Source organism: Simochromis diagramma, unplaced genomic scaffold (genome assembly GCF_900408965.1).
Source record: "Simochromis diagramma unplaced genomic scaffold, fSimDia1.1 OVJJ01000603.1, whole genome shotgun sequence".
Classification (NCBI taxonomy): Eukaryota; Metazoa; Chordata; class Actinopteri; order Cichliformes; family Cichlidae; genus Simochromis; species Simochromis diagramma.
This window is the reverse complement of record NW_024387414.1, coordinates 4695729-4714798: the sequence shown is the minus strand read 5'-3', so window position 1 is coordinate 4714798 and position 19070 is coordinate 4695729. Positions and strand designations below refer to the sequence as shown.

At 37.4% G+C, this 19070-nt stretch overlaps 1 protein-coding gene across 2 annotated transcripts in view; it reads right to left on the bottom strand.

The window, feature by feature from the left end:
• The window catches only part of cdh8 (cadherin 8), a 99465-nt gene that overhangs the window by 18335 nt on the left and 62060 nt on the right, over positions 1–19070 (bottom strand). For both annotated transcript variants that reach the window (XM_040011245.1, XM_040011244.1), the window contains exons 4-7: positions 17388–17507; positions 9920–10087; positions 9465–9652; positions 3423–3670 (exon numbers count right to left, since the gene is read on the bottom strand). In XM_040011245.1, the coding sequence (XP_039867179.1) occupies positions 3423–3670; positions 9465–9652; positions 9920–10087; positions 17388–17507 (724 nt within the window). The remainder of the gene's footprint in view (positions 1–3422; positions 3671–9464; positions 9653–9919; positions 10088–17387; positions 17508–19070) is intronic.

The following is a 19070-nucleotide window of genomic DNA, read 5'->3' as shown; positions in this document are numbered from 1 at the left end:
CAGTGGTCAGCACTGTTGCCTCACAGCAGGAAGGTCCTGAATTCAGTTCCACCATCAGGCTGGGGTCTTTCTGTGTGGATTTTGCATGTTCTCCCTGTGTTTGTGTGGGTTCTCTCCAGGTACACAGCAAAATCTCCAGTGTTAAATTAACACTGGAGAGTGTCTATATGGGTCCACACCTCTGAGTGTTAAATACAACACAGTTGAGTGTTAAATTAACACTTTTGACAGTGTTATATGTTTAAAAGTAACCTAGTCAGTTTTGAAGATTAACAGTGGCTAACACTGAGGAGTGCTGGTTTTCTAACACTGGAATATTTCTAACATTTTGAGTTATTTTCTAGTGTTAGAAAATCAGCACCATGCTTAAAATACCTTACACATATAACAGAAAGAAAACAACCCAACATAAGATGAGCCCCTATGAGCAAGAACTTGGCAACAGTGGGAAGGAAAAACTCTGTTTTGACAGGAAAAAGCTTCTGGCAGAACCAGACTCAGGGAGGGGCGGCTTATGCTGTCGCGAGCTTATATCGGTAAACCCTCAAAATACGGGAGTGAGATGGCAAGAACTTGACAGTGCACAAAACGTTTTGACAGGACCAGACCTAAGTGATTATCGTCCGACTGGGCGTAGATGAGTCCAAAGACAGACAAACTATGTGAGTGCTGACTGCAGAAACACTCCATGCATCATGAGAGGCCCCCAGCATGTTATGCCTATTGCAGAATTACTAAGGGAAGATTTGGAATCACCTGATCCAGACCTAACTATATACTTTGTCAAAAAGAAAAGTTTTAAACCTAATCTTGCAAGTAGAGAGGGTTTCTGTGTCAATGCCATTTCTTTGAGAAGATGAGCTTAGACTTTGAAATGACCAGGGTGACTTTGGAATTTAGATTATCCTGAACTTTTTGAATTTTCAAAAAGAAAAAAATTACATTTTCACCAATAAGAATAGTGTGTTTGATTGCAGTCAACTTACAGTTGGGCTGAAGCCACATTTATGAATATTTACTTAGCATATATTTGTTTTGTATTTAGTGACTGTTTCTATTTAGTGTATAATTTGTATAACTTGTACAGCACTTTGGTCAACAGAGGTTGTTTAAAACGTGCTGTATAAATAAATTTTAACTTCTAGTTTCTACTTTCATGGAAACAATGGTTGTCACTTTCTAGTTGTACAACAATGTTCAACATGTTCATTAAGATTTAGTTCATTCAATTTTCATTTTTAGTTCTTTTTTTATTGCTTTGACCACTCAGCTGCCACAACTAAAAATTTGTGGGTGTATGTGTCACCAAACACAATGTGTGTTAAACCAATATATCACCCTGTTCGTGAACATTTCTGCCTGAGGTATGACAGATTTTAATTGGCAATATTCTCACACTACTTGAAAACATCATTAAATTATCTATTTTATTATTTTGATTGAGAGGACCCCAGCAGAAGAAATTGGATACTGTGAAGAAATTGCATACTGCACATTTAATGTTTATCAATCATTCCAGTTTCAAAACATGGCTTCTGTGGTGTGTAAATGTTCTACTTTGGTTCAGTTTTCTATCATTGTGAGTCACTGAGCTTTCATTTGGTTTTATTGGACAAAGTAAATCATTTGAGAAAGAAAATATGATTTCTATGATATTCTTGAGACCAAATGACGACTCAATGTTTGACTTGTTGTATGATAAGTCTTTGTTTAGATTTTCTGTACTGTAGAAAAGACTTGGGATCTCTTATGAGGCATGAAGCTATAACCTTCTGTCAGCCAATACATTTACAAGGACCAAAAACTCACTGAATTATTTTCTCAGAAAAATGCTCAGAGTCACAATACATGCTAACACCAAACTCCAGAGCTGGAAGTGAAATCCAGTGGTCTTTAGTAAGAGTGGTGCAACATACTGAGACCCCCATGACAATAATTTGCTCCATCTCACCAGACAGATCACCTTCATGTGCTAGTTTAAAGCAAATTGTTCTGGCAAAATGCAGCCTGGTGTTTGTTTGTATTTTGTTTCCCATGAAGAATGGCACATAAAGGTTTTTTTTTACTGCATTCTATGACCTGGTCACCATTTCTTCTGCTTTCTATTTTAGATTAAAATTAGCTTTATTAAAAAAAATAATCTTGAAGCAATGCAACCGTTTCACTGCAAAATATTAAATTAGTGATTAAGAGCTTAGAGATTTTTTCTGCAATAAGTTCAACTAATAAAGAAAGAGAAATAAAATATAAATTGCAAATATAGAAATGACCTAGTCAATCACTCAATTTTCACTGTCTCATGTTCAAAATAGTTAAAATGTGCCAAGACTGTGCCAAGAATGTGTTGATATGTGGACAGTTCCATTGCAACAAATGGCCAAAGAGATCATGTCAGCAGGGTTCTGCCATCTGCAGCCACACTCATTCGTTATTTAATTACTTTTTCTTTCAATAATGATCCACTGAAGAGAGCAAATAGCAAAAGTATGTGAACACAACTAGCTATTAAAGCTACACCCACTTCAGAGTAAAATGCAATTATGAGATTATTGTATTTAATTATGAAGTGGACTTTCACACACTTAGAATATAATTTCACTAATTTATAGACTACCTTGTCACTCTCCCCAACACAGACTTCCACTAACAAACATAAGAGCACCGTGACGTAAAACTGAGTTTTAAGGCCAAGGATGTCATTATATATGAAATATCCTTCTCTATTTACCAGGGAAGCGACATGCATCTGTGGGGTTCAATTCCTCCTGGCAATCTCATCACTAAACATGAGGATGACACCAGAAAAGAAAAAAAAAAATAGAACGAACGGCCACTGCTCTATAACCTCAGCCAATCTACGAAACCCAGCCTGCTCTCTATCATGCAATTACACACAACCTGTTGAGTGTTGTCCCGGGAATGCGGTCAGCAAGTCACTGGAGAATTAATGAAATGCCAAGATGGAGGGAGAGAAATTGCCTGTATAACCTATCCTCAAGGTGCCCTTGTGGTATTTCCAAGACTAAGTCACACTAGAAGAGAGTACAGCAGGCCTGGTCATACAATGAAAGATAAAGTTGTGCGGCCTTCAACTCATAATCTACTTTTTTTCTGTACATTTGTGGAAATGAGAACAATCATTGAGTCCCTTCCTCACTGCAGAAGACACTACCACATTCTCCAAAGGTCAAAGACATGAGGCGGTTTAATTGCATGGCTCACTGTCAACCATTTTATTAAAACAAGTCATTATAGCCTGAAAAGGTTCATTTTGTTAACCTTCTCTCCACTGTTTGAAGTCAACGTACTTTTTGTGTGTGTGTGCAGATTTTGCTACCATTCTGCTGTGGTCAGTTAACAGCAAATAGTTTTGAGGCAAAGGTGGAAATTCTGTCACAGGCTTAATGTTAGCTGCATCTTACCTGATAGGGCTCCCAGTAGCATCCGGGTCCCTGGCAGTGACTGTGCCTATGATCTTGTTGATGGGCGCGTTCTCATCCACTTCTAATAAGTACATAGGTTTGGAGAAAACAGGAGGCTCATCTGAGTCTTCAACCACAATTTTCACTGTAGCTGTGTCCTTAAAGGGCCCATTACTCCTGGGTTCTGAGCGGATGTTGGTAGCTTCAACTTTGAGTGTGTAGTTTCTCTTGCTCTCATAGTCTAAAGGCTGTAATGAAAAGATGAAACAGAAGTTTTATTTTAATTAACTAACCCTGCACCAAAATGTAATGTACAGTCCAGGGGTAAAAAGTAGAGTGGAGTGCAAGTGTTTAAGGATTGTATATCCTCGGCATTGATAACTTTAATACTGATTGTCATTCAACGCAAAACTGAACAACCTTGACATATGATCAAGACATGTGGTGTTATATTATGTATTCAGATAGTGGCTCAAAGAGTTGGCAGTTCGTCATGTAACCGGAAGGTTGCCGGTTTGAGCCCCGGCTCGGACAGTCTCGGTCGTTGTGTCCTTGGGCAAGACGCTTCACCTACCGCCTACTGGTGATGGCCAGAGGGGCCGATAGCGCGATATGGCAGCCTCGCTCTGTCAGTCTGTCCCAGGACAGCTGTGGCTACAACATTATTATTAATGTTCTTAAATGTAAAATTTTAAATAATTTTATAATAATACATTATTTTAAAAAATCTGTTAAAATTAATAATATTATTATAATTAATAATAATGTATTTGGTGTAAGGTACCAATCAATCAATCAAAAATCTAATAATGTTATCATTAAATTATTAAAATGTAAATAAAATGTCTCGCACATATCTCATCAATCACACACAATATCAAAAAAAAAAAACTATTTATCTAGCATTAAAGTGGCGAGAACCAAAGTAATATTTGTTTTTTACGTGTCCCCAAACCCCTGGCAGCATCGGTGCCGAGACCAGCAAATCACACTCAAAGTCTCAGCGTGTAAAAACTTACCGTACTCTAAACGACACTTGCTTTAACCTGCTCTAAGCATATTCATATTGCACACAGACATTATTTTTGAAGAGATTGTGACTGCCTATGATAATGTCTAAGCTATTTGTATATTCTAGCAAGCCATTTTATTTGGCCAGAATTTATTTCAACATCACAACACATCAATTAGTCACTGTGCAATTTTCAGAGTTATATAACCTGAAAATATTTTTCAACCATTATCAACATGAAAGAACAGAAATCTCATCGCTAAAGCTTTCAGTTAGAGTAGATTATTGGCACTTTCATACTGCTATCACAACCAGCTCACAGAACGTAAATGAGACAGGTGTTTATAGAAGACTACCAATGAAAGGAGTAATTTTACAAAGGGAAATAAAAACACTTTGTACAGGAACATCTCATTGTGTGACTCGAATATCTATTTAATCTTTTTTTTCTTTTTCTCAATTGATGGCCCATCATTAATATTTCAAAGAAAGAGGATAGTAACAATTTTACTCTCTTGGCATCTCTGAGGGCACCCCAGACTGTCACAATTTCATTCTGAATCACCTCTGGTCGCTCTCATACTACTAGAATAATGGGATCAAGTCACTTCCACGCTCCATAACCAGGATTTATAGGGAAATCAAAACTGGGCCTTGCCGCTTGAGGGGACAAGAGCTGGCTTGGGGGAGAGAGAAGGACTTGGAAGAGAGAGATGAACAAAACGAGAAATGTATTCAGTTAGAGAAGGTAGGAGTGCGAAAGAGGAATTGCCCCTGAGCTCCTAGAGGGCCAGTGCTGAGAGATCAGGGGCCAGAATGTGCAGGTGGGTGGAGGAGTGTCTTGGGGCCCAGCTTTGAGACACCAGCAAGAGCCGGAGGGACGCTGGAAGTGACCTGAGGCTCTGACTTCCACACTTCTACATTTCTGTCATCAGGCCACTAGTAGACCAAAGGCTCTGAGGCCTCTCCACGGTCGGAGGAGCTCTTTGGAACACTCATTATTAACCTCCTCTTCTTTTCCTCCTCACCCTCCTCCTCACTTGACACCCACCCTCTTCTGCCATCCCTTCTTTTTCTCTCTCACTGATCCTGCCTTCTGTGCTGAGAAAGTACAGAGTGTGGCTGGATCTTGAGCCAATGGATTACGCTTTAATTCAGAGGTAGTGGAGAGTAAGAGCTTGTATAATGTTTGGCTGGACACTTGAAACGATTCTATGGAAATGGAGAAATGGGGAAGACCTAAATTTTAATATTAATTATTTTTGGAATGGCATTTCATCTGTATATCATTATCATCTCAGCAAACATTTTGGCCCATTAAAGCTGTGGTTTCATTTTGCTTTTTTAAATTTAACACAGAAATATGTAATTAAATTGTGTTTTAGCAAATGGCTATTCTATGCTTTAGCAGGTGTTTAGTTAATATAATTTTAGAATTTTGTCGAGGTTAAAAAAATGATATGAGTCTAACTTTGAGAAACCAATTCCATATTATAAAGTTGGTGATTATTGCAGGCTTAAAAGTACTTTTCTGAGCTGCTTCTTATTTATATAGCACCAGTGGCACTTAATATTACAAGCTTATGATCCAACAAGCTTACAAAGAGATCCCAACAATCACACAACTCTCTATGAGCAAGGACTTAGTGATAGTGGGAAGGAAAAACTCCCTTTTAAAAAGACGAAACGTCCAGCAGAAACAGGCACAAGGAGAGGCAGTTATCTGCCACATTATTGTAAACAATTGGGGGTGAGGGGAAAGAGGAGGTGGCAGAGAGAGAGACAGGACAAGAGGCAAATTTAGGAGAGAGAGTTTAGCAATTGCTAATGTTTAAAAAAAAAAGAAAAAGAAAGAAAAAAATGTGTGAAAAGGAAACATCCAGTGCATTCTGGGACATAAGCATAATTAGCATAACTAAGGGAGAGTTCAGGGTTACCAGTTTTCAGCCTAATCTTAATAATACAGAGGGTGTCTGCCTCCTGAATCCAAACTGGAAGCTGGTTCCACAGTATAAGGGCCTGACAGTTTATGTGTCTGCCTCTCATTCTACTTTTAATTTTGCTAGGAAACAAAAAATAAGGCTGCAGTCTGAGATTAAAGTGAACTTGGTATAAGTACAGCAATTTTCTTTCTTTACAATATAGTTACTCACTACTACTCACATGGGTTTGCTTTTCTCTTGTTAACATATTTCAGTATAACTCCCATGTGATATTATGTAGAAAGAACTCATTACATTTGTTTCCAGTGTCCTAACAGCAAAGGGGAAGAGAGAGGCTTTGAGGAATATTTAATTATACCAAATCCACTTTAAGGAAAACATAGTTGTAAACAGCTTCTTTAATTACCCTTGTTACTAAGTAATTTTAATTATTTTTTGATACAAATTGCAAAATCAAATAAAGCATCTATTCAAACTTCTATTTTAAAACTATTTAATAGCATGAAAACAGAATACAAGTCATATTATGACCAGTTCAAATTATTAATTCAATAAACAAACAGAGTGCTTTCACTGAATAGTCCAGGGAGAGCCACTTTGATTTTTATTAGCATGCATGGCGGCACTGTTATGGAGCTAGTGTTGAGAGATTCACGAGTGCAAAATCAAATGAGTAGAACTACGAGACATTACGCAGCAAACTTTGCATAGTCAAGCTATATTCTCCAATGTTCCCATCAAACAACATAGCTTAATTGAACATCTGCAAGTATTTAAAACAGATAAAGAAAAGGCACAAACAGCAAAAGAAGAACCGTTCCTGTTTTTTCAGTGTTAACACTATCTTTGCTGTCGTGTCCCACCCCACCGTGTCATTCTTCTTTCTCACTCAAGCGTTAGCATCAAATCAGTATGTACACACAGGCCATTTAGAGACTTCAAAGTTCAGCACTGGCTGCAGGGGTGAAAGCTCAGCATCCCACTAACATCTCTCGACAGGCCTGGGGGCTAGTAGATAAAAAGCTTAAAACTCAAACAGAAAAGAATCTCTCCCCTGGTTTGTGCCTCTCCAGCCTCAGATCAATATGATTTAACCTTGCCGCAAAGTATCTTTAATAATTTTAATTCTGCATTAGATGGGAGTTCATAGACGTGTTCCCTTGTTGACAGAGACTAGGCGTGTTTGGGAAAAAACGTTATGTTAAAGGTTTAATCTGTCACACTGGATGGTGGATAACTGGTGAAGGTACAGAATAGAAGAAGAAAAGTGAAACAACTGCTTCGTAAATTCCTTTCAACTTGAGACACTGTCATCTGGAGGGATGAGAAAACAGTGAGTGTGCAAATGTCTTGCTACTTTCCCAGTGCATTATCATCTATCTTGCTTCAGTTATGTAGGCAGCCAACTCAGGGCCACAGAGAGAAAACTGAGTAGACATGGGAAGACTGAGTGTCTCTGTGGGACATGGAAGTGGAGGTTGCCTAAAAGACTAACACATTTGACATTTGCTTTGTCAACAGTTAGAGATTTTATGACTTTGTGTCAAGTTTGTTCTGCAGCGCTGATGTTTTCTTTAGTGGCAATGAATTGTAGTCCCAGCAGATTGCCTTAGCTCTTATACATTCCACCCCCCACACAGTTCATTGTTCACACTTTGACAAAGTCACACCACATGTCCTTGGGGTAATGTCATTTTACATCACAACGCAAAAGCATTGTGCATTTGAATGATATGTAGTCCTCAGCAGACACTGAACCAACCATGACTTAAGACTTAAAAACCTCCTCCATCAATCATGTGTATGATTCAGTCTATGTAAATATCTTCTACCAAGCTGAGCTTCTGTGGACTTTGAATATATAGAATACATACATATATAATAGATTTATAAATAGCATGTGCAGTGGTATGTTTGATATTGTTGAAATCTCAGTTTGATTTTCTACAGATGTCCTTGTGATACAGGTGCATCCAGATTTTCCTGCAGGTTATTAAAATGCATTGTACTTTTCAAATTTGAATTTAGTATACTTCGGTATTAAGCACGGTATGGGAGGGGGTGCTCTAAGTGTTTACTGGCAAGTGATGACATCTAAACTTCTCAAGCTCTGAACCTGGAGGAAATATTGATATTCCGTGGCTAAAAATGTATAATAATGTATAATAATGTATGAAAATTGCTGGGATTCTTGGATACTTGTTCTACTAGCAGCACAGGATGTGTCTTATATGCTGTACTGTTGGCCTGATTTACTGCCTCGAGGTGAAAGGTTACATTTTGTGACAGAAATAATATTCTTTGATTTTTCTCAAAACCATACATCTGAAAACATCTTGATGAACAATGAGCATTGTCTTTTCTTCTCTAAAATATTGCAACTGTACCTTTGAACAAGGCGATTAACAAGCAACTGTTTTACTAAAGTTACTTTGGGGCCAAACATTTGCACTGCAGTTTTGTGTTCAGTCCATCTGCTCTTATGGTGATGATGCCAGCAAAACTTGAGCAAACTTTGAATGTGGGCAGAACAAATTTACAATATGTACCAATTTACCTTGAGCTAAGAGAAATACAACTGAATGGACTGTAATGCAAAATAAAAGTGTCTTCTCTCAACTCTTAGTCCAACGTATTCTCCAACTTAATGTCAATTCACACACAGTCTGCATTACTTCTGGCAAAAAGAATATTGTTAAAAATTACCTTTAAGCTTATTCCTACTATTTATCTTCTTTCATAGATTTTTCTGAATAAAAGAAAAGTAGGTTTTAGAAATGTATTTAAAAAATGCTCCTTTAGCCTCCAAGCTACTCAGGGGGAAAGCTTCAGTGTTTAATATTTGATGGTGTACTGTTGAGTACTGCCTTCTCTAAAAGCATATATATGAAAAAAAAAATCGCTAGAAGAAGTACAGAAGAACGAGACCTACTGAGAAGGGGATTTAAACATCAATCTTTATACTGTATTGACTTATATGTACGGGAAGTAAAATAACTGATTTACTTAAATTGATTATAGAAACAGAAAAGAAAGAGACAGAAAAAAAGCCAATTAGCTCTTATCCTGACATCATCTAGGTCTTACTTTTCTGAGCTGTAGAATCCCTTCTTGTGTCGTTGCGTTCGTAATAATCTCAAACACGCCTTGGTCGTCTCCTTCGATGATGCTGTACGTCGACTTGGCATTCTCACCGATGTCGCGGTCATTTGCTTTCACCTTGCCACCCTCTTTCCCTAATGGTAGGTCTTCAGGGATCACAAACTCATACAAACCTGAGGATGAACAGACACAGCTTTTTGGTTTCTAGAAACGTTGATCAAATTAAGCACAATTACAGAAGCATATTACACTACTGCATCATCATTAGACATTTCACAGTTAGAGGAATTAGTTTCTGAGGAGCACGTTTGATGACATTTACAAAATAACATTTATTTTTCCTAATTATTACCAATCAGAGAAATGCTCATTTAGAGCGGCAGTAATTTCTTTTCCCTCTTTATTCAATTTGGGATGGGTAAGGTTATGAAGTTACTTACTTTTAGAGAACTTTGGTGGATTGTCATTGATGTCTTGTAGTGTGATGCTGACAGTAGTAGTTCCAGACAAACCACCCATGTGACCTCCCATGTCTTTAGCTTGAATGACCACCTGATAATCCTCTCTCATCTCACGATCCATCCCATGCAGAGCAATTCTTATGGTTGCTGGAGGTGGAAACAGTTCATAACACATTCACCCAATTATAAATATGACTGATATACTCTGCACATAATTGTAATGATGCTCATGTGAGTAAACGTAAGGAAGCTCAAGGAAAAAAAGGCATGCAGTCACCTTCATGCTCATATTATTCCCCAGTTTATAACATGCATTATTTTAGACCATGACCTTACTAAACATGAACCCCATACTCAGCAGGGTTAAAGATTTCCCTGCAGGCTTAGTCTCAGAAAAAGCACCGTCTGAGTGAATGTAGTAAGGTGCCCACGACTGAGCCAGTCGCAGCACTGAGAATCAGCTGTGTTTGTTTTTGAATGTGTTGTTCCACCGTCTGAAGTCATTTGTATTCTGATTGAGTGTGAATTATGCTGTCTGTCTTGTATAATCTTGAATATTGTATGCAGAATGGACCTTATTGACTCTGCCGCAGCACTGAATATAAAAAGGGCTCAGCACCGGCATATACGGATAATCCACTCAGGAAACAGAGGCCCGCAGGATCATCAAATGAATATAAAACCCCTCATAAAAGCCAGGCTTTGGCATGACACCCTGCCTTGGTCCTGAGCTGCCTCAGACAATGATAATATGCTTGGCTATGATGGGAAACATGGGAGGGGTTAGAATGTTGTCTGTGTCTGCATTTTATTCTACAGATAGATTTTTCCTCAGAGAAATTTCAGGGTCAGTTGTGCTTTTGGAGGTCACACACGACACAGACGATTTAAACAAAAAGAGAAAATGAAGGACAATAGTTGGACACCTCTTCAGTAAGACTGTACTGAAAAAAAACAATGCCCTTGTTGTTCGAGTAATTTATTAAAGGAAGTCTTTTTCAACTATGTTATTATTATTTTCACAAGAAAAAAATACATTTAGTGACTGTGGGGTGGAAAGACCAATGTGACTTGGACCAGTTGATAACACTGGGGTAATTGATTACTCCTCCCATGTTCTAACCTTGAATGAGATTTTTCTGTCCACCAAATGTGATGTCTTGATTTTTGCTCGTGTTTTCTTAGCAGTAATTCTGCTTGACTTTTTTTCCTGCTTCTACAAACAGCTGAAAGTGTAAAACTTACATTTCAAATTAACTCCTTTTCTAATTTAAAAATTGTATAACATTTAGTTATTTTGTATTGAAGGGTTCAATGTACTTTATTTTTGTTATTTTTGTTTAACAAAGGTTATTTTCTGACCTGGATGCACAATGTCAGTCCTTAACCAATGGGATTGTTTTTCCCGCCTTGACTGTTCTTGTTTGGTTATGCTAGTAAGGCTGCTTAGCCCACACCCGCCATAGCTGCACCTGTAAGAGGAACGTGGTTGCTGATTTGGAGACCCGAAGCTGTTTTTATGAATACACAGTGCTTTGCACTGGTGAGTAACTGAACTGTTATAGCCGCTGATCGGCTTGCTGAAATGTTGATGTTGTTCGCTTGGGAAACAAATGCTAACGGTGAAGGTCCTGCGCAAGTAGCTAGCGGGTATTATCTAAACTCACAATCCTGTTTGTTCACTGTTATCTGAGAACTTATTAGCTATTGTAGGTTAAGAAAAACAGCATGCATACCTGTTGCATTGAAATGTTTTGTTGTGTTATTTTTATTCACCATTGCTGTTAATTAGCAATGAGGAGAGTATATTGATTCTGCTGCTAGGAGCAGTGTGGATTAGATCTATGGACCTGATTAATTTTAGTTTTATGATTGGTGATAACTACATTGCCACATAATGCAAAACATTTTGAATTTGATCGTTGTACAACGCATTAGAAACAGAAATTTGAAACAGACTTTCTTCATGCTTTTTTCCTTAAGCAGAAATGTTTATGGATCATTGTTAGTTAAGTATGTACAATGTTCATTTGGAGTAACTCTGACCTCACTCTTAGGTCAGGTTTTTTGATTTGGAGATCAAGGAGCTGAGACTCTACAGAGAGCTTCGAATTACAGACCTTCTGGAAAATCCATAGAAGAAGAATGATCTTCCATTGCAATGGATGGCAAGCCACAGCCCATATGGAACTGAATCTTGCAGTCTGGTTGCCTGAATTGTGGTAGGACAAACTGTGCAAATCATACATCGATCATCGGATTGAGCTCACACCAATAAACTGCCCAGATCACCTAACAGGCCTGAACTGGATCACACTGACAATTTAAAAGACCTGGGTCTAACTTTCTTTTCTTTATTTGTTGGGGGTCTCTGTGTCCGCACACTATTTTGGTTATTGTTGTTAGTTGTAATACAGTGCACAAAAAATTCTAATACAACTTAAGTATTGCTTCATCGTTTATATGGTTGTGTTTTCATTGTGGCTGCCCATCCGCTTGGCTCGTGACATTTCTGAAGTCTTCTGATTTGGCCATCGTTTATTATTTTTGTTACACACTGGTTACAAACATGCTATGTATAAAATTATTGAGGAAGCATCTTGGGTAAAACCAAACTTCTACATGTTTGTACATTTAGTAAACCGCATGTAGTGTCACGTCAACAAAATAAGCTTGAAAACATTCGAGAATCCTTTTCTTTTTTTCTTTTTTTAAATAAGTGAAGTAGAATTATATGAATAGAGCTATAGATGATTACACCACGGACACACTTGTGATATTATTTGAAAGAATAATTACAGAAAATCTATTTGAAATTTTTTTTAAAAAAGTAACACAACAACACAGCTCTTGTGTTACATGTACAGGGAGTGCAGAATTATTAGGCAAATGAGTATTTTGTCCACCTCTCTGAACAGTGTCTGGGAGGCTGTGGTTGCTGCTGCACGCAATGTTGATGGTGAACAGATCAAAACACTGACAGAATCCATGGATGGCAGGCTTTTGAGTGTCCTTGCAAAGAAAGGTGGCTATATTGGTCGCTGATTTGTTTTTGTTTTGTTTTTGAATGTCAGAAATGTATATTTGTGAATGTGGAGATGTTATATTGGTTTCACTGGTAAAAATAAATAATTGAAATGGGTATATATTTGTTTTTTGTTAAGTTGCCTAATAATTATGCACAGTAATAGTCACCTGCACACACAGATATCCCCCTAAAATAGCTAAAAGTAAAAACAAACTAAAAACTACTTCCAAAAACATTCAGCTTTGATATTAATGAGTTTTTTGGGTTCATTGAGAACATGGTTGTTGTTCAATAATAAAATTATTCCTCAAAAATACAACTTGCCTAATAATTCTGCACTCCCTGTATATACTCTCTCTTACATGGGACACCCTTAGATGGCCTCAAAGATGAAGTGTGTAAAACCAGCATTTCATCAGCATCACCAAGTCATTGCAGTTTTAATGAATAGGCAGATATTATATAGAGAAATAGGATTTTAAATTACTTCTCTCTAATTTTAGCTCTGAGCTCTGATGTGCAATAACAAGGTAGACCTACCACCCGAAATGCAAACAAACAAATCAATAAGGAAAAAGAGCTACACAAACAAGTTACTTTTCCTCCCCACACACACACACACACACACACACACACTCTTCCGTCATCCTGCTACGAGCAACACCGTCATCTCTGTTGATCATCGTTAATTATTCAAATTAATTCCTAATCACTGAAAAGGGAAGATAGACAAACACTCATTTCCATAGATATTTGTTTCAACTTTTTTTTTTTCATCGACCATTAACCAAGTGATGAATTGGGGCATGATGTTTATTTATTTATTGAATGCTTTTCATTTCCAGTGTGGTGTTGTAAGTGTCAAATGCATTCTAATGGTTGTTTTCCCCTTACCTTTTATTTTTCATTAACATTCATTAAAACATCTGGCTCACTTGAATGAGCCATCTGCATGTGCACAGCGATCACACAAAGCATGAATGTTAATCCTTAAACTGTCCATTCAGCCCCTTCTCGACAGCCACGGTCCAGCTGTAGAGGCTTCGAGATTACGACACCTATACCAGTGAGGACAAGCCCGGTTTTTATGTGTTGAAATTATGAAAGTTCATTCTAATTATGTACATAAATTTTGAGTCCTCCTTTCTTGAAGCTTGTTTATTGTGTGTTGTTTTCCAAATTGTGAGCCGTCAATTTCCATCTCATTTCTTATTAATGTAATTTCACCATTATTTAATCATATTGCTTACAGACACATGTTAAAAAGTCAGCTGAAAAAGCAATTAAAGATCCAATCTAGAATATGTTTTGAGATAACTTTATGCACCATGACGCTGCTGAAGAGTCTGCCTTGTGAAAGGAAGAAGTAATTATTATCATTGCCATTATTTGGAATTCATAACCCAGTGATGTTATGGACCACAGCATCATAGGAGTGCTGCCCCATTTAGTACTTAGGACTTGAAGTCAGCTGAGCAAAACATGCAACTCACTGATGCAAAGCTCTCATATAAATCTCATTTGGGTTTCAATAATGAATTCCACGCAACTCATTGTGGAACTGTACAGTACTGTCCACTGTTCAAATGCGTTGATGTTACTTATCCAAGTTAAACCTCATTGCTTGATTTATCCACTGAAAAATGTTGGAATTGTATCTTTAGCCACATACATTCCCACTGTGGCCAAAGCACTTGCTGATAGCGGGTCATATGATTGTTGGGGTTTTCTCTGTTTTCTTTATAATATTGTAGGATCTGTACTTTACAACATTAAGCACCTTGAGGGAAATGTTGTTGTGATTTGGTGCTGTATAAATGAAATGAAATTTAATTGAATTGAAAATTCATGCAAATTCTATCCTTCCTTTTATAAAAGGTTATGAATGTGTAAGGTCCATTTAGTATTGTTCAGTGCCATCCCGAGTGACTGAGTACAAAAGCCATGGTTAGTTAATTTATTATAAAGATCCCCCTTAATTAATACTGCCAATATACAATATTTTATTTTTATTTCATGAAAATATTTTTGCATACTTAGATAGTCTTTTTGTTAAATCAAAATGATATGTTATGCAATATATTATGAACCAGTGTGTGTGGACTATATTTGTGTTTCATTCATTTCTATCAAGTTGCTCCATTACATTCATATCTATTGTTTCAATCAAATCTGTACACCCCTTGGAACAGTTACAATGCTCCCAGGAAAAAACTTGTTTGCCACTGCGTATGGTATAAATATTGAAACATAAATGTACATGAATGAACAGCTGTAGAGGGGAATTGTAGCAAAAGGGAGTGAGCCAGGAAGCCACATTTAACAGCAGCCCCATGCAGCAATAATCTACAAGCATAAAAAAACCAGATGGTCTGAGTTACCTGCAGAACTGATGTTTTTACACAACTTTTCAAACTATTACATTGTCAGGCCTCCTTTTTACAGACATGTAATTTTGTCCCTTACAGCTTTGCTGAATAGAGTTGAAGTTGCATGAAAATGCAGACATACAGCATTTGTTATAATAGTTAAGTGTCAGACTATATCCTCTTTTAGTCCTTACAGAAGGTGTTTGCACTTTATGCATAAATGCAATGCAACAGACTGCTATCACCTCAGGTGGGCAAGCAGGTGGGGAAGCTGTTGCATCTCCACCTGTTGGAATTAGTACAACCTGTAGCACCTGCTAGCAGTGCACATGTTAAAAGCAGGATATCTCTCTTCTGTTAGTATTTATTTTGTATTTGAATCCCAAGTATTGGCAGCACATAGACGTGAGGTACCAGAAAGTCGACTACATTAGAAATGAATGGTTCCAAACTAAACTAAACTTCCATTAAATATATATTTTAGAGTGGATAAGTATACAGCCTAAATCAGGGGTGTCAAACTCAAATACACAGTGGGCCAAAATTCAAAACTGGAACAAGGTCGCGGGCTAACATTAATATTTATTGAAAAACAAAAAATCTTCCTCCAGATTTAAGAATGAATCTCTTCTTATGGACTCAAACAAGTTTTGCTGAAAAACTGAATATGGAACAAGCAAAGCTTAATACTAAACAATATATATATTAGCTGTATAATACCAGTAGGCCAGCTCTAATAATAATTTGGTATGGCTTCGCGGGCCAAATGTAATTAGGCTGCGGGCCAAATCTGACCTGCGGGCCAGAGTTTGACACCTATGGCCTAAATAACACAAAGGGGAAATTCCTCACAGTATTTCATATCATGAATGGACCTTACTGCAAAAAACTCCACTTCAAGTCAGCCACTAATTTGCAGTGGGTTCAGTATCAACTCATAGTATGCATCAGTGTTTTATTATAGTGATTTTAAATGGGAAAACAATTAAGCCTTGTGACTATAAAGGGCTTAACAAATCCAGTCAAGTATCAATGCAATTTGTGCTGCGTAACCCTAAAACCTCTAAAATATTATCAGCTATTTAGTGAGATAACTTTCAAAATGTTTCAGTTACTGTTTAAACTTTCAATCTTTTTGATAGCTGATCAGATACAGAGTTGGGTCCATAAAGCTTAAAGCAGTCCCTATAGTTCAGCTGTGTCCTTAAAATACTTAGATTTATGCATAAGCTTGACCTTGGTAAAGTTATTCCTGTCATTTGGACATACTTAACCAGAGACTTGTCCACATAGTGATAGACCACAACTTGACCTGAGATGACATTGTAAGCTCATTTATCTAACTCAAAGCAGGTAATGAAAAAGGACAGTGTTTAAATACTAAAAGGTTCTGGCCTGATGTGCATGGCCCTGTCTAGAAGAAAAAGACTTATGAAATAATCCTTAGATGGAATCACCATCTCTCTGTAAAACCTATTTCTTTCCTTTTTGTCCCATTATGAACGCCGTGTTCATTCATTGCATTTTGTAATACATTATGCTCTCCATTGGTTAGAAGCAGACAAAGGACTTGCACATTGTATTAGCTCCCATTAAATTTAATGAAGCAACGTTTTGATCTCACAGAAATCTTCGTCAGGCTTTGTCAAGCAAACAATGAATAACAGCACAAAGGGCTTTGCCTGGCCCATAAAGGTGCCCTCCATTTTTTTCTCCTTATTTAAAATCACTCTGATTACACGAGACCTATAAACTATTGCATGTTTCCTTTTTTTTTCTTTTGTTTTTTACTTAATATGCAACTAAATGTCATCCTGCACAGATGGCTCCTAAAAACAAAGGAAATGTAATTAAAATAAAATAAATTCCCTAGTTTGCATGTGCAAATATTTTAAATGCATGAATTTTTTAACCCACATGATTGTTAACTCACACAAGACTTGGAATCTGAGGTTTAATCAGCTTTTCCTTCATGAACGCAATGGAGTATTTGATCAAACTACTTTAGCTTAAGCCTAAAATTCAGCAATTATCAAGAAATTAGACTTACCTGAGTTGGGGTCAACAGAGAAATATGGTTGTCCCTCCAGTATGCTGTAGACTAGCTTAGCGCTGTTTCCGTACACCGGATCATCGGCATCTGTAGCTGTTACTGTGATAACTGAGGTACCTGTGGTGCAGAAAGACAAATGTATAAACATCCCTACAGGAAATGATCTCCATGTCTCTGTAAACTAAAATTCTAAGTGCTGAGTGAATCCAGATGAGACTCTAGTCCCAGTTATCCCATCTTGTTCCACTTAAGGCCCCAATCACACAGGCCTAGAAACCAGCCTAGTGAATGCAAGTGGTTGCCAGTGGTTGCTGTAAAATCAGTTGCTAAAGGCCCATTCGTGGAGGCCTGGAGAACAATCCTAGTAACCACCTTTTGCAAGATATAAGTGTGTAGAGGTTGCTTGTTGTCATAAAATTGGTCATTGTAGCTGGTTTCTGAAGTGGTCATTTACATGGAAAATTTACATGAAAAACACTGACTAGTCTGCAGACACTACTGGCCAAGTATTGAAAACTGCAATACAAACTGGAAATAACATTTGTTCTGTCTTACTACTGCGACCAATACATTTTAAAGTGTGAAATTTCTGCTTTGGAAGCAAACATTCTCTTGCCGGATTGGATGAGTGTGTGCAGACATGTCAGTGTATTCCATTCAAACTATGGGTAACCACAGCAATCTGTTAGCAGTAAAAGCAATCACAAGGAAGTGTTTGGTGCAGCACCCAATTTGTGGGCGATTCCACATGGCAACAACCAGGAACCTCCAGTAACTACTTGCCGAACAGAAACATTTTTCTGTTTTGACCAGAGGTTGCCAGTGGGCAGTGTTGGGAAGGTTACTTTTAAAATGTATTCCACTACAGATTACAGAATACATGCCCCAAAATGTATTTTGTAACGTATTCCGTTACGTTACTCAATGATAGTAACGTATTCTGAATACTTCGGATTACTTAATATATTATCATGCTTTTTACAACTACATGAATGTACTATTGCTGTGTGATTTATTATTTTTACTGAAGGTTATTCACCATATCAATACCAACTAGATTTTTAAATCTTAATATAAAATGAGTAACAGTAGGGTGGACATTAGGTAAGGCTGCACTTTTTGCAGCGATCTCATATAGAAAACTATTCCGCGTGTATATAAAACAGGTCCGCGGCTCCGAACCGTAGTAAGATTGAGACACAGACATTAGAGGCTTTTAATGCGTGTTTTGTTAGGGTTTCCACCTGCGTGGAAACCAAAAATAAAGAGGGCATAGCCTTATGAAACAGGAAAATACTGCCATGTAATCCATTCATTTCAACAAAGTAACTGTATTCTGAATACCACCTTTTTAAACAGTAACTGTAACGGAATACAGTTACTCATAATTTGTATTTTAAATACCTAACGGTGGTACATGTATTCCGTTACTCCCCAACACTCCCAGTGGGTTACTTGTGTGACTTTGTGATGGAGACCTAAGTAGTTAAACGTTGCATTGGTCATGTGTTGATGCATATCTTTAATTTATAGTTCAGGAGTGTCTACTGACTTGTGGTAAATATGGCATGAAAAATGGATCTGAAGATTTTATAATGAAAGTTTCAGTTAAGTCTGCAAAGAAGTTATTTAATTGTTAATTATATGTCCTTTCTGTGGCATCTAGTGTGTCAGTGACAT